General features: G+C 38.7%; 1 protein-coding gene across 2 annotated transcripts in view; it reads right to left on the bottom strand.

Moving 5' to 3' along the window:
- Positions 1-20,878, bottom strand: part of GDAP2 (ganglioside induced differentiation associated protein 2) — a 65,862-nt gene that overhangs the window by 5,382 nt on the left and 39,602 nt on the right. For both annotated transcript variants that reach the window (XM_068965251.1, XM_068965252.1), the window contains exons 9-12: positions 12,956-13,032; positions 12,117-12,193; positions 9,270-9,409; positions 8,917-8,971 (exon numbers count right to left, since the gene is read on the bottom strand). In XM_068965251.1, the coding sequence (XP_068821352.1) occupies positions 8,917-8,971; positions 9,270-9,409; positions 12,117-12,193; positions 12,956-13,032 (349 nt within the window). The remainder of the gene's footprint in view (positions 1-8,916; positions 8,972-9,269; positions 9,410-12,116; positions 12,194-12,955; positions 13,033-20,878) is intronic.

Raw genomic sequence — 20,878 nt, 5'->3', positions numbered from 1 at the left:
TACTGGCCTGAACTAGGCAATAGCTAGAACTTACAAATTATTGTTCATTGATCCAAACTGACCATCATAAATAGTCTTGCTTACCACAGGCCTGTACAACAGTCCCGTGAGGTAGGTACAATGTTACTGCTATCCCCGTTTATAGAAGAAGGCAACCTATGTATGTGAATTCTCCCTGCACTGGCACAGCACATTGCAAGATACAACTGGGTACATTATAAATACACTACATGACACTTTGGGCAACTGCCAATCATTTTGTTAGTTTCTCTTTGACACCCTAACATGTTTTTCAGGGCTTGTTCCAAACCTTTCACATATTCCCAGTCCTTAATGCAAAATACTTTCTTCATGCTTATGAGAAAAAGCATGGACTAATAGAGCCAACACTGAACTTATCTTTATCAGAATCTTGCCCAAACTTCCAGATTTGGCAGAGACCCATCTCCATTTCTCCCTGACAGCTCCAAACAGATTATCCCATCTATTGAATTCTCACAACCTTATGTTTAAATCTCATGTACAGCACTTACTTCTATTTCACAGGAATAGAATAGTTTCTTATAATTTCCCTAGCAATTGGCAGGCAATCATAGCATGGTCTAAAGTTCTAAAAGTTACAGACAGAACCATGAATTCATTGAAAAAAAATGAATGAATGACGACAAGGTCTATTTCATAATGAGTTTTATGACCTGGGTCACTATTCTATTTTGGCTATACTATGAGTGACTGGTATAAGGCCTCAATAATAACATTACCCTCCGTACCCTCCCACCTTAACAAGTTTTATTTGGAGGGTGGTGGAGGGGAGGGGGAGGCACTCAGCCTTTCTAGAACACAGTGAGTTAATATAAATCAAATTAGGCAGTCATTTAATTACACAACAATACCCAGTTTTTTTACATCATTAAAAAAAAATACAGGCTGTTACATACCTAACTGATATAAACTTCTGCAAACTAGGTGAGTGAAAATTCTGGACTAGGATACAACCAGCCAAGAGTTAGCTGATAAATTAGTAAGAGCTACAGAGAGGGCATGGAGATTTCAGAGATCCTGGGAAGAGTTCAAGAGAATAAGACTGCAGAGTCAGAACAGAGAAGTATCTCAAGGATGTATCAGGAGGTGCATTTGCACAAGAAATTATACATTTCCTGGGAATCTACTAAGTTCTAAGCATTGTGCACAGCTGTCAGTAATACAGGGTAACAGTGACGTGGCCATTCCTCTAATGTAGATGGGGAAACAGTGCAAACAGTGTCAGACTTTATTTTTCTGGGCTCCAAAATCACTGCAGATGGTGACTGCAGCTATGAAATTAAAAGACACTTACTCCTTGGAAGAAAAGTTATGACCAACCTAGACAGTATATTCAAAAGCAGAGACATTACTTTGCCGACTAAGGTCCGTCTAGTCAAGGCTATGGTTTTTCCTGTGGTAATGTATGGATGTGAGAGTTGGACTGTGAAGAAGGCTGAGCACCGAAGAATTGATGCTTTTGAACTGTGGTGTTGGAGAAGACTCTTGAGAGTCCCTTGGACTGCAAGAAGATCCAACCAGTCCATTCTGAAGGAGATCAGCCCTGGGATTTCTTTGGAAGGAATGATGCTAAAGCTGAAACTCCAGTACTTTGGCCACCTCATGTGGAGAGTTGATTCATTGGAAAAGACTCTGATGCTGGGAGAGATTGGGGGCAGAAGGAGAAGGGGATGACAGAGGATGAGATGGCTGGATGGCATCATGGACTCGATGGACGTGAGTCTGAGTGAACTCCGGGAGTTGGTGATGGACAGGGAGGCCTGGCGTGCTGCGACTCATGGGGTCGCAAAGAGTCGGACACAAATGAGAGACTGAACTGAACTGAACTGAACTGAAAGGAGGCAGCTGGTAAGCAGAAAAACAATCTCCTAAGGCCAAAAAAAAAAAAAGCTAAATGCAATGAATGGTTCAAGGACATACCCAACTACCTGTCCTAGGCAAGGCACTGTGCTACTTGGATAAAAGTATAAAATTTTGGAGCCAGAAGAAACGACACAGCGAATTAGTGTTCCACGGTCTCTTATCTCAGGACATTTTTACATGCTGCTTTGTTTACTCCTAAACCCCTTTTCTTCAATTCTTTGCCTAGTGAAAAACTGTCCTTCAGAGCTCAGGTCAGAATTCACCTCCATGAGAAAGCTTTCACTGACCACCCTCCACCCAAAGTGCGAGACGCAGCTTTCCGCTAAGAGTTCCAACAACACCGTGTTACTCTTATTACTGTGTAACTGACATTCTCTGTGGTGTAGCTGATTCTTTCAACCAATTCCCCCTGTGGGGACTGTCTCCTTTAACACTATATTTATAGGGTCTAATCAAAGCCCAACATGAAAAGTAAGGAATTCAATATATGTTGAAAGAATTAACAAATAGTTTCTGGACTCTCTACTTTACTATGTAGGGATGGTCTAATATTCTTCCATTCTACAATAGAAACAAATGTACTTCACTCTGGGCCCAGTCTCTTCATCTACAAAATGAGGAAGTTATACCTGAATGATGTTTAAGTCCCTCTTAGTTATACAGTTCCATGAACGGACTTGACTACGCTGCACATACTGACATGGTGAGGGGTGGTGGTAAATTCAAAGAGAAGGCTGGGCTTAGGAAGAATGGACAGTGATCATATACACTCAGTATCTGAAGGACAAACACATTTCTCCATTGCATTTTCCCCCCGTTTTCCCCCGTTACCTCCCTTACATTCTTCAGGCATTAATAAGAGAATGTTACTCAAAGCAGACAGAAGTGGAAACTTAGTTAAGAGTTTTCTGTCAGGGAGACCCAAGAGCATTGTCTTCAGTTTTTTTGTTTTGTTTGTTTATTTTTATAAAGCTCAGCTTTTAATTTTCAATTTAGTTCAGTTTAGTAGCTCAGTTGTGTCCAACTCTTTGCGACCCCATGGACTGCAGCACGCGAGGCCTCCCTGTCCATCACCAACTCCCGGAGTTTACTCAAACTCATGTCCATCGAGTTGGTGATGCCATCCAACCATCTCATCCTCTGTCATCCCCTTCTCCTCCCACCTTCAATCTTTCCAAGCATCAGAATCTTTCCAAATGAGTCAGTTCTTTGAATCAGGTGGCCAAAGTACTCGAGTTTCAGCTTCAGCATCAGTCCTTCCAGTGAATAGTCAGGACTGATTTCCTTTAGGATGGACTGGTTGGATCTCTTTGCAGTCCAATGGACTCTCAAGGAGCAGTGGCAGCAGAGGCATGGGGTGGCAGTGGCCTGCTGCAGGGTCGGGGCACTGAGTGCAGCAGTGCTGCATGGGACCTTCTGAAGGAGGTCACCATTATCTTCATTACCTCCACCATAGTTTGGCCTCAGGTCAATTAACAGGGAGGGAACACAGCCCTGCCCTTCAACAGAAAATTGGATTAAAGATTTACAAGCATGTGCCCATCAGAACAAGACCCAGTTTCCCCCTCAGTCAGTCTCTCCCATCAGGAAGCTTCCATTAGCCTCTTATCCTTCTCCATCAGAATTCAGACAGACTGAAAACCACAATCACAGAAAACTAACCAATCTGATCACATGGACCACAGACTTGTCTAATTCAATGAAACTATAAGCCATGCTGTGTAGGGTCACCCAAGACAGATGGGTCATAGTGGAGAGCTCTGACAAAACGTGGTCCACTGGAGAAGGGAATGGCAAACCATTTCCGTATTCTTGCCTTGAGAACCCCATGAACAGTAATTTTCAGTTACTTACAACGTAAGTCATACATATACATTTATTTAGGTAAATTTGCATTACTCAGTATGTAGATATTTTTAAAAACCGAAGAAAGGTTTTCAGGGAAGAATACTGGAGCGGGTAGCCGTTCCCTTCTTGAATGGTTCTTCCCGACCCAGGGATTGAACCCAGGTCTTCCAAACATGGAGGCAGATTCTTTACCATTTGAGCCACCTGGGAAGCCCAAAGAAAACTAAACATTTGAAAAAAAGACTGCTGAAATAGTCTGTGAATTGCAGAAATTCTTTCACCCAATTATTCACAAGTGCAGAGCCAAGAACACGGGACCACAAAACAACATAAACTAGGAAAAGATTGTTCACATGTGTGCACTCTAGTGATCTAATAGAGCCAGAATCAACAGTGGGTTTAAATATTATTAGTTTGTGTCCTATTAGGAAATATCAAAAAAGAAAGAGAGTAGTGATTTATACGAGCAGTCAATGTATTATCACTTTGGGTGGAGTGCACTGGAAAAGATCTGAGAAGTATGGAAATCAGAAGAGTGTGATTCAATTGTTTTATTATCCCTTGATTTCTTTTCACCTCATTCTTTTATAATTACAACCACTCCATTTACAGTTTTTGACTTAGTATAAAATAATGGTGGATTTCTTTACATATGAGCTTTATTCTCTCAGTCCTCCAGTGGTTTCTCCAGGCCAAAGTATTATGGAAAGGTAACATAATGGTTCTTACTTCATACATTTTCCCTTCAGCCTCTGCCCAACCTGTCATTCACACTGACTCCTACATGAAGCAGTTTTGGTGACAGCCAAAGTGACTGACTAACACTGAAACTTCTGGTAATGTTTATCCACTGATGTCACAGTGAGGGAAGGATAGCTGTTCACGCTTTCGTGTGGGGGATGAGAGGTTAAGTCAGATCTTCGCACACAGTGGCTATATATTTTCACAAGTCTGGTGAATTCACAAAGAAATGCTCTTTAGATAAGTTTGAATTTGTGATAGAAGTAAAAAACTGTTTTTACCATTAAAAAAATTAGGAAAATGTTCCAACATTTATCAAAGTTTAAAGAATTTTACAAAATTTTACAAGGGACATAAGTACAGAAACCACTCAGACAATCATTAACATTTTCCTTATGTTTTCTTAAAAAAATTTTTTTTATTAGTTCTGTCATTCATAATAAATTAATAGGATTCAACATTTTCTAGCTTTATGAATAGATACTGAGGACCACAAAAACATCTTTTAAATTTTAGCCATTCTAGTAGGAATGTAATATCTCACGTTGCTTTCATTTGTACTTTTCTAATAACTAATCGTGCTTGACATCTTTTCATCTGCTTACTTGCCATCTGTATATCTTCTGGTTAAGCCAGATTTTTGTACAAATCTTTTGTCTATTTCTAAACTGTTTCCTTATTACTTAGAGATTTCTTTACATATTCAAAAGACAAGACCTTTATTAGATAAATGTTTAATTTACAAAGATTTTCTCTTAGGCTGCAGATGATCTTTTCATTCTCTTCAGTTCAGTTCAGCCGCTCAGTCGTGTCCGACTCTTTGGGACCCCATGAATTGCAGCACGCCAGGCCTCCCTGTCCATCACCAGCTCCCAGAGTCTACCCAAACCCATGTCCATCGAGTCAGTGATGCCATCCAGCCATCTCATCCTCTGTCGTCCCCTTCTCCTTCTGCCCCCAATCCTTCCCAGCATTAGGGTCTTTTCCAATGAGTCAACTCTTCGCATGAGGTGGCCAAAGTACTGGAGTTTCAGCTTCAGCATCAATCCTTCTAATGAACACCCAGGATTGGTCTCCTTTAGGATGGACTGGTTGGATCTTCTTGCAGTGCAAGGGACTCTCAAGAGTCTTCTCCAACACCACAGCTCAAAAGCATCAATTCTTCGGTGCTCAGCTTTCTTCACAGTCCAACTTTCACATCCATACATGACCACTGGAAAAACCATAGCCTCGACTAGACAGACCTTTGTTGGCAAAGTAATGTCTCTGCTTTTCAATATGCTATCTAGGTTGGTCATAACTTTCCTTCCAAGGAGTAAGCGTCTTTTAATTTCATGGCTGCAATCACCATCTGCAGTGATTTTGGAACCCCCCAAAAATAAAGTCTGACACTGTTTCCACTGTTTCCCCATCTATTTCCCATGAAGTGATGGGACCAGATGCCATGATCTTAGTTTTCTGAATGTTGAGCTTTAAGCCAACTTTTTCACTCTCCTTCACTTTCATCAAGAGGCTTTTTAGCTCCTCTTCACTTTCATTCTCTTAACTATCTTCAAAAGAGCAGAAGTTTTTAATTTTAATAAAGTTCAATTTCTTTTATAGATTATGCTTTTGGTGTTAATTTAAGAAATAACTTGCTTTACTCAAGGTCACACAAACCTTTTTCTCCTATACTTTCTTCTAGAAGTTTAAAACATTTTATGTTTTACACTTAGGTCCTTGATTCATTCTCAGTTAACTTGGTACATGATGCAAGTCACAGATCAAAGTTCACTTTTTTTGCATACTGATATTCAATTGTTCCAATATCATTTGTTGAACAGACTATCCTTTTTCCACTGACCCAACTTTGCACTTTTGAAAAGATCAGTTATCCATATATATGTGAATCTATTTCTGGATTCTTTAATTCTGCTCTGTTGATCAATTTGTCCACCTTCATGCCCATACCTCAGAGAAGGCAATGGCAACCCACTCCAGTACTCTTGCCTGGAAAATCCCATTGACAGAGGAGCCTGGTAGGCTGCAGTCCATGGGTTGCAAAGAGTTGGACATGACTGAGTGACTTTACTTTCACTTTTCACTTTCATGCATTGGAGAAGGAAATGGCAACCCACTCCAGTATTCTTCCCTGGAGAATCTCAGGGACGGGGAGCCTGGTGGGCTGCCGTCTCTGGGGTCGCAGAAAGTCGGACACGACTGAAGCGACTTAGCAGCAGCAGCAGCATGCCCATACCTCACTGTCTTGAGTACTGCAGCTTTAGAATTAGCACTGAAAGCAGATAGTGTTGATCCTGCAACCGTGTTCTTTTCCTGAGTTGTTTTGGCTATTTTAGATTCTTTGCATTTGAATTGGTCAATTTCTACAAAAAAAAAGCTTGCTGAAATTTTGGTTAGGACTGAGTTGAATCTATAGCTTCAGCAAGAAATGACAATTTAATAATATTAAGCTTTCTAATCCATACATACAGTATATGTCTTCATTTATTTAGGTCTGTTTTAATGTATGTCATCAATGTTTTACAGCATACAGTGGGCTACCGTCCATGGGGTCACAAAGAGGCAGACACAACTGAGCAACTACTACTAATATTACTAACTTGTACAATGTATAAGTCTTTCACATTTTTTGTCATATTCATCATTAAGTACTTAATATTTTTGATGCTAGTGTGAATTATAATGCTTTTTAAATTTCAAAGTATTTCTTTCTAATATGGATAATAGATTTTTGAATATTGATCTTAAACCCTGAAATAATGCTAAAAAGTTACTCATAATTCTAGTATTAATAGCTTTTCTGAGGATACTACAAGGTTTTCTACATAGATAATCATGTCATCTGTCAATCAAGACAGTTTTATTTACTCCTTTCTAAATTGAGATGCTTTTTGTTCCTTTTTCTTGCCATATTAACACTGGCTAGAACCTCTAGTACAATTCTGAGTACAAGTGGGAAATAGCAGGCTTTCTTGCAAAGACATACTAAAAATCAAGCTAATCCTTCTCTGTGTCTCCATTTAAGAAAAAACTTCAGTAGCTACTGGATGAATAAAAAAGAAAATGGATGATGAAATTTTGGGAAATAGTCAAGCATTACTTCTGTAAGTGCTATAGAAAAAAAAAAAAATTAGCCACCTGCCGAGCATAATGAAATTAACTTTCCCAAGAGTGGGAAAGTTAATAGTATACTATCTGGTAAGGCTATGTAGTCAGAAGTCAATTGAATGAAGAGCAGGAAAGACAATTATAAGTGATTTAATTGACTGCTCAGACATTTTATGTTTTTAAAAAAGCCTGACCAAGCATAAGCATAGCACTTAATACTGTGCTGTTGTAACACTGAGAGACCAAAAGGAAATTTGCAGCTTTTAAAAGAATTATTTAAAACATTTCATGCAAAATTTAAAGATGGTATTTCAATGAGAAACAACAATTTTGTAAACAGTGACAAATTTCCCAAAGTGGAAAACATTTTCATTGAAGTCTTCACTCATCTTAGTTATGAAATATAATGAGGACTTTTCACTACTTATCTTAATTTCTCTACAGCACTTTAAAATAATAACTGTTTCTACCATCTCTGATGCTCTGCCCATCCACTGGCTTCCACAGCATTAGTCAACCTTGGTTCTCCTGCTGCTTTTTTGATTACTTCTTGGTTTCCTTCCCTGATCCCAGTGCTCTGTCTTCAGCTGTTGTCTTTGGTCTAAGTCTGTTGTTTTATTAATTAACACTTTTAAAGAGTTAAAGCTCTATTTACTTGATGATGACTCTCAAAATTTATATCCCAATCCATGACTGCTGTATCTGATGACTTGTAGGAGTACCTACTAGTGGCAGGATTGGTCAGAGAGGTTTCTTTCTTCCTTTTTCACATAAAGTAATTATTAAGCTGAGATCTGAAGGATAAAATAGGAATTAGCCAGGAACAGGGGCAGGAAAAAGCCCAGATTAACTAAGAGCTGTGCTTAGTCGCTCAGTCATATCCAACCTCTTTGAGACCCCACGGACTGTAGCCCATCAGGTTCCTCTGTCCATGGGGATTCTACAGGCAAAAATACTAAAGTGGGTTGTCATGCCATTCTTCAGGGGATCTTTCCAACCCAGGAGTCGAACCCAGGTCTTATGCATTGTAGGCAGATTCTTTATCATCTGAGCCATCAGGTAAGCCCAAACAAAGACCACAGAGAGGCAAGGACAGAGGGGCTAATGGCTTGTAAAGGTCACTGACAAAGATATCCGAGTTACATGGGACCAAAACATTAGAACCACAACTAGAGATCCCTTAAAAATGAAGGGTAAACAAGGAAATTAGCAGTCACAATGGTAACAGCAAGAATTAAGATGATGAAATATATCTTAATATGCAGGTATGTAGTGCACTTAACGTCAAGATTTAGCAGAAAGAAAAATACCTACCTTTGAACGAAATGTTGGATGAACAAAATAAACAGCTTTCAAATTCCTCTTGTACCTGATTCAAAACAAACAAACAAAAAGGGTCAGCATAAGCCATGCCTAAAACCAATCACCATTATGAACAATTAACTCTGCAGGAGTTTAGAAGCAGGAAAAATTTACAGATGAATTTACTCGGACACAAAATAAACTGGAATTAAGGGGAGCCTCCTATTATAAAAATACACAATCTATACATTATAAAAATCTGTTATATGAACTATCCTTTCACAGAATATATGACAACGTTTGCTACTGCTTAATACTGGGAAAGGAAAAAGCTAGTGTCCCCCTTCAAAACTTGAGAAACTGACTTGACATCGACGACGTCGTAGAGTTTCTTCAGGAAGTCTGAGTCCAGGTGGTTGTACTCGCTGGTCAGGGTGTGGAAATACACTAACACATATTCCTTCACAGCAATGTGGTCCATTACGTGGATGAAATATAAGAGAGCCTAGAAGAAAGAGGGATGAAAGTAACGGTCACTTTGTATAGTAGTCTGTTTCACAGTGTGTGTGTGTGTGTGTGCGCGGGTGTGTGTGCGTGCTCGGCTGTGTCTAACTCTCTGCGACCCCATGGACCATAACCTGCCAGGCTCCTCTGTCCATGGGATTTTCTGGGCAAGAATACTGGAGTGGGTTGCCATTTCTTACTCCAGGGGATCTGCCTGACCCAGGGATCGAACCTACATCTCTTGTATCTCCTCCACTGGCAGGTGGATTCTTTACTAATGTGCCACCTGAGGCCAAGAGAGAGAAAAAACCCAGGAGCTTAATCTAATCTGTGCTCCAGACACTGCAGACATCAGGAACAAGTCTCTCTTCAAAAAGATCTTCCCAGAATGCTATGGTACGTTCCCTTTCTGTCCTAAGTGATGGAGGAGAGTATCTCCATCCTCTCAAATGAGCTCTTGGTATATACAAAAGAGCTCTTCAGTCAACAACCAGGTCTTTTCTCTCTGGGATAATGATTTCAAAACTGTTAGAGAATTCCTAGACTTTTAATCATTCTTGAAGGTTCTACCTGAGTTCAGTGACAAAACTTTGCAGTCTCCACTGAGATACGGACTCATGCCTCACACGGCTCACTATGAGGGCTAATCTGTTCAGCATCTTTAACACTGAACTGAACGAGGAAAATGAGAACAGGTGTAGTGAGCAGAAGGCAGTAGGCTGGGCAGCACTTCTACTGACTCAAGCTTAATGTGACCTGGATCAGTTAGAAAAGTGTGCCATTACAAGAAGGACGAAATTTAAGAGAAGCATTAAGTTCAAAGCAGAGATACAAAATGGGCAGGGCCAGCATGACCCACTGATGTAGCTACAAACAATGACAGGACGCTGAGAGGCAGCCACTGAAGGATTACTATCAAACAGGCTGTTTCCCCATTTTTGCCTCAGGGGAGTCCTTGGCATTCACACGAATGGACTGCTAAGGATTAGTTAGCATGGGTCCAAATGCTACCAGGGCAGAGGGAGGAGGGCATTAAGGAAACACATCTTATTTCCAGTTGTTAGCTGGTTTGGGCCTCACAATATAAATGAAGTGATATATCATAAACATTCAGAACACCATGCAAATACACGTCAGAATCAAAGAGGTTTACGCTTTTATTGGTATGAATCACATTATTAATGCTGTGAATAAACGTCATACTGATTATTATAAATAGCTGAGTGTTTAAGGGGGGTGTGTGTGTGTGTATGTGCTTATTATTTCTGCTCTTACCAGAGTGCTTCTGGTCCTCTTTCTGTCCACTTACCACCTCCTGCCCAGGGCAATTAAGATACCCATTTTCAGCTTCAAATTCTCCATCTTTAACTTAAATTTGTTCATTTATAAAGAAGTATAGCCACATGACAGAAAAATATAGAAAAGAAATTCTCCCTAAAATTACGAAGTCCAGTTTAAGATACTGACTTCCAGTTTTTACCTTTATGCTTAAACTCCCGTCCTGCTTCCCTTGCCCAAAAAAAGGTCAATGTATACATACTATGTATCACTTTTTCTTCTATTGATACTATATCATAAACATTTCTTTATAGTACTTAACCTCATAACCATGATTTTTTCAGGGTCACAGAACATTCCATTTATGGATGCAAAATAATGAACTTAACAGAATTTGTTATTTTGTGTCACAAATGAGCCTGTGAGTAACATGCCAGATTCAAGGCTTTCCCAATTTTTTCTTTAATCTAAACACCAGGGACTAGGACTCTAAGGGCTTAGCCAGGTGTAATCATCTGCTTTTGCACAATGGTGTTTTACCTTAAAATTGTATGCAGCTTTTACACTTTTGAGTCCTTTTTTTTTTAACTATAGTTAAAAATTATTTATTAAAGTGAGTCTCTTCCTTTACAGTCAGTTTCTATTACGACTAATCTTCCAGCATGATCTATGTATTTATCCTTTGGATTCAACTGTCCCTTGCCCAAGTATTCTACAATTTGGGCAGTTTCTTGGCCAATAGCTATTTTTATTCTTAGGATTACTTCCTTAGTAGTTAGTACAAATTCTCAGAAATTACTAGATAGTTTTAATTAATCTTTGATGACAATGATTATTATTTAAAAGTAATGGCTAAAAAATTAAAGTGATGGCTAATTTTGAAGGTGAAAAAAGATACCTCATTTTAATTGACTTCATTTTTTTTCACTACTAATCAGGTTGAAATTTTCTTATTTACTAGTAATACCGTTTCTTCTGCTATGAATCATCTGTTTCTGTTCTTTAACTTCAAAAGAAGGGATTACGAAATGACGACATCTTGGGTTAACTACATCTCGGGTTAACTACATCTCTGGTTTCTTCTCTTCAGACAGATTCTCAAAAGTTTATGTTTCTATTTTCAAGAAAGGCAGATAATACAGAATGAGTCCAACCAAAAACTTGCCGTTTACGTCATGCCTAAAACACAGTAGCTGAATTTTTGGAAACCCCATTGTGGCATTTCAGGATTCTGTTTCTCCGAGAACACAAGGCCAGACCCCTGACTGACGGAAATGGTGTGTGCCACCCTGTAGAACCGCAGCTGCCACTCAGTCACAGACATGCAACTCTGTCTCAGCTCATACTCTAAGCCCTGACTCCAAACTCATACCCTACTTATTTTTTAAAAATCAATGTTATTTATAAAACAAAGCCTTTTTATGGCTTACCTTGTCCATGTCTATTAATGTTACAGGAATGTTTCTTCCAACTACCACCATCACCGTGCGACCACAGTTATCCACACCTACAAACAGGAAATGTAATCAGCACCCAGAAACTTTATTCCAAGAGTATTACTTGTCCTGGGCTCTGACCTTATAAAAATATTCTAAACAAATGTAAAAGACGAAAAACTAGAATATAAGCTTTCTAAATTTCATCTTTGGATTTCTTTCACTAGATGGAAAATCACTTTTTAATTTTTTTTTCAGCTTCATGAAGTTTTGATGACTGCCCTTGCTTTTAAGGTAAGCCCTCTTATAGGTTTTAAATCTGGGCAAACCAAAGGTAAGGTCACAGGGTAAAGATCATTTTATAAATAGCTTTCTATTTAAGTTAACTAATAACGTTAGTGATCCAAGAAAAACTAAATGGAACTCAAATCTGAAAATTAACAAGTACTGCCTGGAAAAGAAATATAAAGGGGAAATCTGATAACTTTCACTGTCTCTGTCATATATTTATATAATGTTTGAATTCTGTATAAAGAGATTATGGTACTTTAAAACTGGGAAAAAATTTATAAGACACAAAAAAGGAAGAAAAAGGACTTCATTTAAGAAATGAAGTTGGCCAATATAGAATAACTAGCTGAAAATCTTACAGGTTGATATGATATTTTTAACATATTGATGATGAGCAAAACCTACCTTCACTGTACCAAAAAAAAAAAAAATCTACATATAGTCAAAATGGGCAAAATCAGAGAAGAATGAAGTCCATAACAGCATACCAAATAATGTCTTTTAATCAGTAAAAGAATAAGTTACCATGTCTTTAAGCTCACCTGTTTGGTATAAGGCTTTTAGAGAAGCAATATCAGATAGATCCTCAGATCTTGCTTGACACAACCAGCGATTATAACTAGAGAAATAAAGGATATGATAATTATAATAAACAGTTGTAAATCTATAAATGAGACCTGTTTTTAGTTTAAAGAATGCTTTATTATAATGAGGAAGGAGTTAAAGAGGCTGTTACACTATGCTGAATCTCTACGGTTATTAAAAAACAAAACAGATGAGTTACTGAGAAAGGAAGATGTTCACACCAGACGACTTTTAAAATTATTTTTTGAGCAAATGAAGGCCACTCATATAATTGGCTAAGATACCAAGCACTCAAACTAACATTGTTTTTAAAATACTATTATTTTCCTCTACTTGAAAGAAAATGCAAACAAAGCTTAAAGCAATAGCAGTTTTCCACAAGAGATGTTCACTCATTCGACGAAGACTTACTGACTGCTTACTTCATGAGAGGTATTGAGAATACTCTAGTGAACAGACATGGTCAGACACTCAAAGAATTTACTTTTCAGAAGAAAAACAGCTAAGTGTTGTACATGTTTTGCCAGATCACAAAGAAACTAGGTAATTTTTTTCTGGGAAGTCCAGGCTTATTTAATGACTGACTAATCACACTAGCTCTGCTGATACTCCATATACCAGATCATAGAGACTGCATTTTGGCTTTGGCGAAGAGAATGTTAAAATTGGAAAAAACATTAAAAATCTCAAAGAGCTTTTAGGCTCTGAAGCTTTTAGGTCTCATCTGGCAACATCCTACAACATTAAAAACAACAACAACAAAACTATACCAGGAGAGAGGATATTTGGGTTCTCATCTTATCACTTTCTGTGCAACCTTAATAAAGACACTTCAGCTCTATGGACCTTAGTTTCCTGATCTGCAAAACAGTGTTTCTGCAGAACACCTTTCAGCTATAAAACCACACAACTAAGGATATTTAATAGGAAGGCTATTACATAGGGGCCTCCCTGGTGGCTCAGAGGTTAAAGCGTCTGCCTGCAATGTGGGAGACCTGGGTTCGATCCCTGGGTCGGGAAGATCCCCTGGAGAAGGAAATGGCAACCCACTCCAGTATTCTTGCCTGGAGAATCCCAAAGACGGAGAAGCCTGGTGGGCTACAGTCCGGGGGGTTCGCAAAGAGTTGGATACGACTGAGCGACTTCACTTCACTTCTATTACATAGGGACTGTAATCAACAAGTGATATGCCTGCTAGGTTCATGGAAATTGCTGCTTGTGAAGAATAAACTTAGTATTGGGAATTCCCTGGCAGTCCAGTGTTTAGAACTCTGTGTTAGATTCCTGGTCTGGGAATGTAGATTCCACAAGCCATGCAGCATGGCCAAACATTTATTAAAAACTGAAAAACAAAAACAAAAACCCACTTAGTACTGCACAGTTCTATAGTCTGCCTTTTTAAATTTAGAAACATACCCACCTGTGCTAACTGAATTTAAAGTCAACAGCTCTTAGTGTTAGTTTAAGATACAATGTGCAAGTTAAGAAAGGATCTATGTTTATTTTAGTTCTCCCTATTCATATGTACAATTCCATATTTTCACACAGAGCTATTTCCCAGGTTATTTACACTAATCCCCCAACTGTACTGCTTTCTAATTGTTTTATGATTAAACCATCTCCATATCAAGACTAAAGAGAATAGTATATCTTAAGTATCTTATGAGCACCACAGGTTATAACACAAACATGCAACAGGAATTCAGTAAATATCTGTTCATTTCTATACTCTGTGTATTCATTGCCTCATTTTTCAAAGACTTATTGCAAAAATGCAATGCCTGCATCATAGTAGGGATTCAAATCTTTGTTGAATGAAATAATAAACATAAGTATTATTCAGGGTATTTTGGAGCCCTGAGAAGAGTAAAAGGCCCTTGGATTCAGAGTTTAAGGCTGAACATATGAGACAGACATATTACAAAGACAACTAACACTGTAATAATACAGTATGAGACAAGCAATCTAGCAGACATCGAAATGCTCTATCAATCAAGTACGTCTCTAAGAGGGGGACTGTGGGAGTAGGGGTCCGGGGTAGAGTGAGGAGTGGGTGGAAGCAAGTTGCAGAACTGTGGTAGAACTGCTTCCCGCTTCATATCACAAAGATCAGCACAAGGCTTTTTCCCCACTCACTGCAGTATTTGTGTCCATTCTGCTAGACCTCGAGATAGGGACTATGTCTTCATTGTCTCTATATTTCTGGGAAGTCTCTAGGGTAGTTCCTGACACTCACTCACTATGTATTCAATGAACTCCAAAGGAAAAAAAAATTTTAAACGGGAACTCAGATGCACAGAATAGAACTAATCACCTTGCTTCAAAACACTCTCATCACTGGTACATGCATGGTTCTCTTTTAAAAAGCAGTTATCTAGTTAGTTATTTTTAATGATGTCATAAGCACTCCAAAATCTACCCCAAACAAGTTAGCACCATCACAAACCTCCATCTAATCACCATGGTCCAATTCTAGCTTCTGCCTCTCCTCACTCATCATCTGGAATCTCAGGTTCCTCATTTTCTAGTTTTCCTTTTTATATCATTTTAATTCGTCTACACATATTCCTAAAAAGCTTTTTTGGCTGTTTTTAACTAAAGAGACAAAAGCTTATCACAAAATTTTAGGGGTCTAGTTTTTGGTCTTACTGCTAAAATTCATCTCTATTGTTGGGTATCAATGTTGTTCATTCTCTTTGACTATTACCCATAATGTACTTACACTATATGAAAACTGTAGTTTTCATCCACTCTCCTACTGACAGGGACTCGAGCTATTCCCAGGTTTGTGCCACTGTGAACATGCTACAGTCAACTTATTTCACATATCTCCTGGTATATGTGTGTTTGATTTCTCCTGGGGACACTCCTAGGAATGGAAATGGAACATACGGGGTATGTTTGGTTTCAAGGTCTAAACTGTTTTCCACATTTTTCACTGGTTTATACTTCTGCAAGCAATGAACAGGAGGTTCTAAGAATCCATGTCCTCTTCAACACTTGATCTGAGCAAATATTTTAATTATCAATCAACTGGGTTTAAAATCATATTTCATTTCCCTGGTTGTTTATGATGGTGTGATCCTGTTCATATTTCCTGGCTTTTTCTTTTTCTGTGAGATGCCTGTTCATACTGTTTGTCCATTTATCTATTGGGTTGCTTGTTCTTTTCTCACTTATTTGTAGGAGTTCTTTATATATTTTTGATCTAATCATTTATATTAGATCAAAAATACAAAGGTTCGTGACACTGTACAGGAGACAGGGTAAGACCATTCCATGGAGAAGAAATGCAAAAAAGCAAGATGGCTGTTTGAGGATAGCTGTGAGAAGAAGAGAAACAAAAAGCAAAGGAGAAAAGAAGATATAAGGATCTGAATGCAGAGTTCCAAAGAATAGCAAGGAGAGATAAGAAAGCCTTCCTCAGCGATCAATGCAAAGAAATAGAGGAAAACAATAGAATGGGAAAGACCAGAGATCTCTTCAAGAAAATTAGAGATACCAAGGGAACTTTTTATGCAAAGATGGGCACAATTAAAGACAGAAATGGTATGGACCTAACAGAAGCAGAAGATATTAAGAAGAGGTGACAAAAATACACAGAAGAATTGTACAAAAAAGAATCTTCACAACCCAGATAATCACGATGGTGTGATCACTCACCTAGAGCCAGATATCCTGGAATGTGAAGTCAAGTGGGGCTTAAAAAGCATCACTATGAACAAAGCTAGTGGAGGTGATGAAATTCCAGTTGAGCTATTTCAAATTCTGAAAGATGATGCTGTGAAAGTGCTGGACTCAATATGCCAACAAATTTGGAAAACTCAGCAATGGCCACACGACTGGAAAAGGTCAGTTTTCATTCCAATCCCAAAGAAAGGCAATGCCAAAGAATGCTCAAACTACCGCACAATTGCACTCATCTCACACTCTAGTAAAGTAATGCTCAAAATTCTCCAAGGCAGGCTTCAGCAATATGTGAATCGTGAACTTCCAGTTGTTCAAGCTGGTTTTAGAAAAGGCAGAGGAACCAGAGATCAAATTGCCAACATCTGTTGGATCATCAAAAAAGCAAGAGAGTTCCAGAAAAACATTTATTTCTGCTTTATTGACTATGCCAAAGCCTTTGACTGTGTGGATCACAATAAACTGTGGAAAATTCTGAGAGAGATGGGAATACCAGACCACCTGACCTGCCTCTTAAGAAACCTATATGCAGGGCAGGAAACAACAGTTAGAACTGGACATGGAACAACAGACTGGTTCCAAATAGGAAAAGGAGTCGATCAAGGCTGTATATTGTGACCCTGCTTATTTAACTTCTATGCAGAGTACATCATGAGAAATGCTGGGCTGGAAGAAACACAAACTGGAATCAAGATTGCTGGGAGAAATATCAATAACCTCAGACATGCAGATGACACCACCCTTATGGCAGAAAGTGAAGAGGAACTAAAAAGCCTCTTGATGAAAGTGAAGTGGAGAGTGAAAAAGTTGGCTTAAAGCTCAACATTCAGAAAATGAAGATCATGGCATCCAGTCCCATTACTTCATGGGAAATAGATGGGGAAACAGTGTCAGACTTTAATTTGGGGGCTCCAAAATCACTGCAGATGGGATTGCAGCCACGAAATTAAAAGATGCTTACTCCTTGGAAGGAAAGTTATGACCAAACTAGATAGCATATTCAAAAGCAGAGACATTACTTTGCCAACAAAGGTCAGTCTAGTCAAGGCTATGGTTTTTCCAATGGTCATGTATGGATGTGAGAGCTGGACTGTGAGGAAAGCTGAGCACGGAAGAATTGATGCTTTTGAACTGTGGTGTTGGAGAAGACTCTTGAGAGTCCCTTGGACTGCAAGGAGATCCAACCAGTCCATTCTAAAGGAGATCAGTCCTGGGTGTTCTTTGGAAGGACTGATGCTGAAGCTGAAACTCCAATACTTTGGCCACCTCATGCAAAGAGGTGACTCATTGGAAAAGACCCTGATGCCTGCAGGGATTGGGGGCAGGAGGAGAAGGGGACAACAGAGGATGAGATGGCTGGATGACATCACTGACTCGATGGACATGAGTTTGAGTAAACTCCGGGAGTTGGTGATGGACAGGGAAGCCTGGCGTGCTGTGATTCATGGGGTCGCAAAGAGTTGGACACGACTGAGCGAATGAACTGAACTGACTGAGCTGAATCATTTGCCAGTTGTGTGTATTGTGAATACTCATATTCTGCAATTTGCCTTTCACTTACTTTAAGCTTAATTGCCCCACTTTCTGTAGTTATTATCTTTAATATAGTCAAGATTAATTTCTTTTGAAGTCAGTGCTTTTTATATTTTGTTTAAGAAATCTGTTTTTTCTTATTGGTATGAGGAATACTAACCTATGACTCCTTCCATGAATTTTAAGTTTTTAAAAATTTAAGTCTTTAACCCATCTAAAATTAATTTTAGCCCATAATATGAAGTCAAATAATGTAAACTCAAAAATGTTTTCAACCTCATCTGTGATAAACAACTTGAGATCCTAGGATAGGCAAATCTTTATGAACATGATTATGGAAGAAGGTTATAGCTTACATCAGATTCTTAAAGGCTTTACGATTTAAAAAAGGTTCAGAATCACTGCTGAGACACTAGCAACTGTTATTGTTTCTAAGAACCCTGAGATGAATTCCAGTGCAACAACTTACAACTGCCATCTTCATCTGGTTTCTTCTTTATTCTAACTGTCCCCTCTGTTCTATAGATTGTGTATATTTGCTTTGATTATCCCTGTTTCCCCCACCTATTCAAAGAATATTTTAAACTTTCCATTCTATTTTTGAAAACTGCACCTCACTTTTTGCTAGTTTCCATTTTATTTCAGTGAAGACATGGAACCTTTCATCCTAATCCAACAATCAAAACAAAAGCTAAAAATCAAACAAGAAAAAACATCCCAACCTCAAAAGCTTATTATTTTGATAGGTAAAATTTAATCACTGGTTAACAGTCACACAAAATACATCACAATGGCAGCAAAAGTACCCACTACTGTGCTCTCCAGGCAGATACACTGAGTAGATGGTTTCTCAACAGACTACAGTCAGCTAAGGTTGGATGTTGCCCTCACAAAGCAAACACAAGGCTGTTTCTTCTAGTTAATAAATTACCATCCAACTGCACAACCAAGAGTTGAATAATGAAGAAAATTCAAGCTAAATTACTCTTAAAAGTCTACTAACTAACTTACTTATTGGTATACAACCAACAGCCCAGGGAAAATTTTCACTTTGAAATTAACACAAGCTTTCCCTGACCTCATGCAGCTGTCCCACATTGGACTTAGTTAAAACTCTTGTTATATATACTCTTAATGCATCCTGTAATTTAAATACATTTTCATATATTAATGGGCTTTCTTGGTAGCTCAGCTGATAAAGAATCCTCCTGCAATGCAGGAGGCCCGGGTTTGACTCCTGGGTTGGGAAGATCCCCTGGGGAAGGGAATAGGCTACCCACTCCAGTATTCTTGAGCTTCCCTGGTGGCTCAGACAATAGAGAATCCGCCTGCAATGTGGGAGACGTGGGTTTGGTCCCTGGGTTGGGAAGATCCCCTGAATAACAGCTACCCACTCCAGTATTCTTGTCTGGAGAATTCCATGGACAAGGGAGCCTGGCAGGCTACAGTCCACAGAGTTGCAAAGAGTCGGACATGATTCATGCAGCTGTCCCACACTGGACTTAGCTAAAATCCTTGTTGTATATACTCTTACTGCATCCTACAATTTAAATACATCTTTATACAGTAATTAGTTTAACATTTTTTTTCTCTGCAAGACCTTAAGCTCAATGAGGCCTGGGGCTAGATCTGCCTTGCATGTCACTTTGTTATGTTTCTAGCTTGGCACAACAGTAAGGGTTCAATAAATATCTAATAATGAATGAGATAAAGTTTTTACTGTGAGAAATGACATAAGAGTTACAGGCAACTGGATCTTAAGCCAATCAAAGAAAAAAGAAAAAGAAAAAAGTACTTGAAAAACAACTTAAGAGTTTTAAAAGCTGGATCTTTGTAAAAGAATATCTGGATTTCTTGCTAATTTTTGTAAGGAAGCCAACTCCTATCTTATGATACACCCAGATTAGTGTCACAATTGGGTGGAAGTCCTGAAAATAATTAATAATCAAGAATTAGACAACTTCTCTGATTATTTTAAATGTTACAGTGAATTATTACACAGCGACAAGCCGATGCTACAAAAGGAATGAGCTAACCCTCTAACCTATCCATGCGACCATTAGTTTTGTTACTGAAGCAAGAACTGAAGGCTTTCAAAAAGATATTCCTAACTAAAGGCTGCCCTTTGTTTCTTGGTTCAGGCTTTAAAAACCAGAGGTGGTGCTCTTCACCAAGCCTGTAGGTTATTACGTGTAAACTAGATGTCCACAACAACCAGAACCCATACATAGCACACTCTGATGTGTTAAGGCAGGGTGGCTCGCTCATGAATTTCTAAAGGGACTACCTTCTTTGCCTGTCTATTTTAGTTCTAGAATAGTACCCTGAACAGATTAAATACCCAATGTTTCCTGAACTGAACAGAAACTGTCAACTCTGAGACTAATTTGAATCTCAAGATCATCACTTTCTGCCAACAACGGCAACGCTTTACAGGCTGCATTCACAGTCCTTTGTAACCTACCCCTTTGCTAAGAACCCCTTTCCAGAAAGCATGGGCTCAGTGAATACAGATTTATTTTAATAATACTGGCTTGAACAAGTCATTAGTAAGTGAAACAAATCTCCTCACTAAAAAGAGAAACATAAGACAGGTACGTATCCAGTCCAGACACAAACAAATGCCAGTTTATCTGTATTACCCACAGAGAAATGAAAAA

The sequence above is a fragment of the Capricornis sumatraensis genome, chromosome 2, assembly GCF_032405125.1.
Source record: "Capricornis sumatraensis isolate serow.1 chromosome 2, serow.2, whole genome shotgun sequence".
Lineage (NCBI taxonomy): Eukaryota > Metazoa > Chordata > Mammalia > Artiodactyla > Bovidae > Capricornis > Capricornis sumatraensis.
The sequence above is the reverse complement of the archived record's forward strand: the minus strand, read 5'-3'. Positions and strand labels throughout refer to the sequence as shown.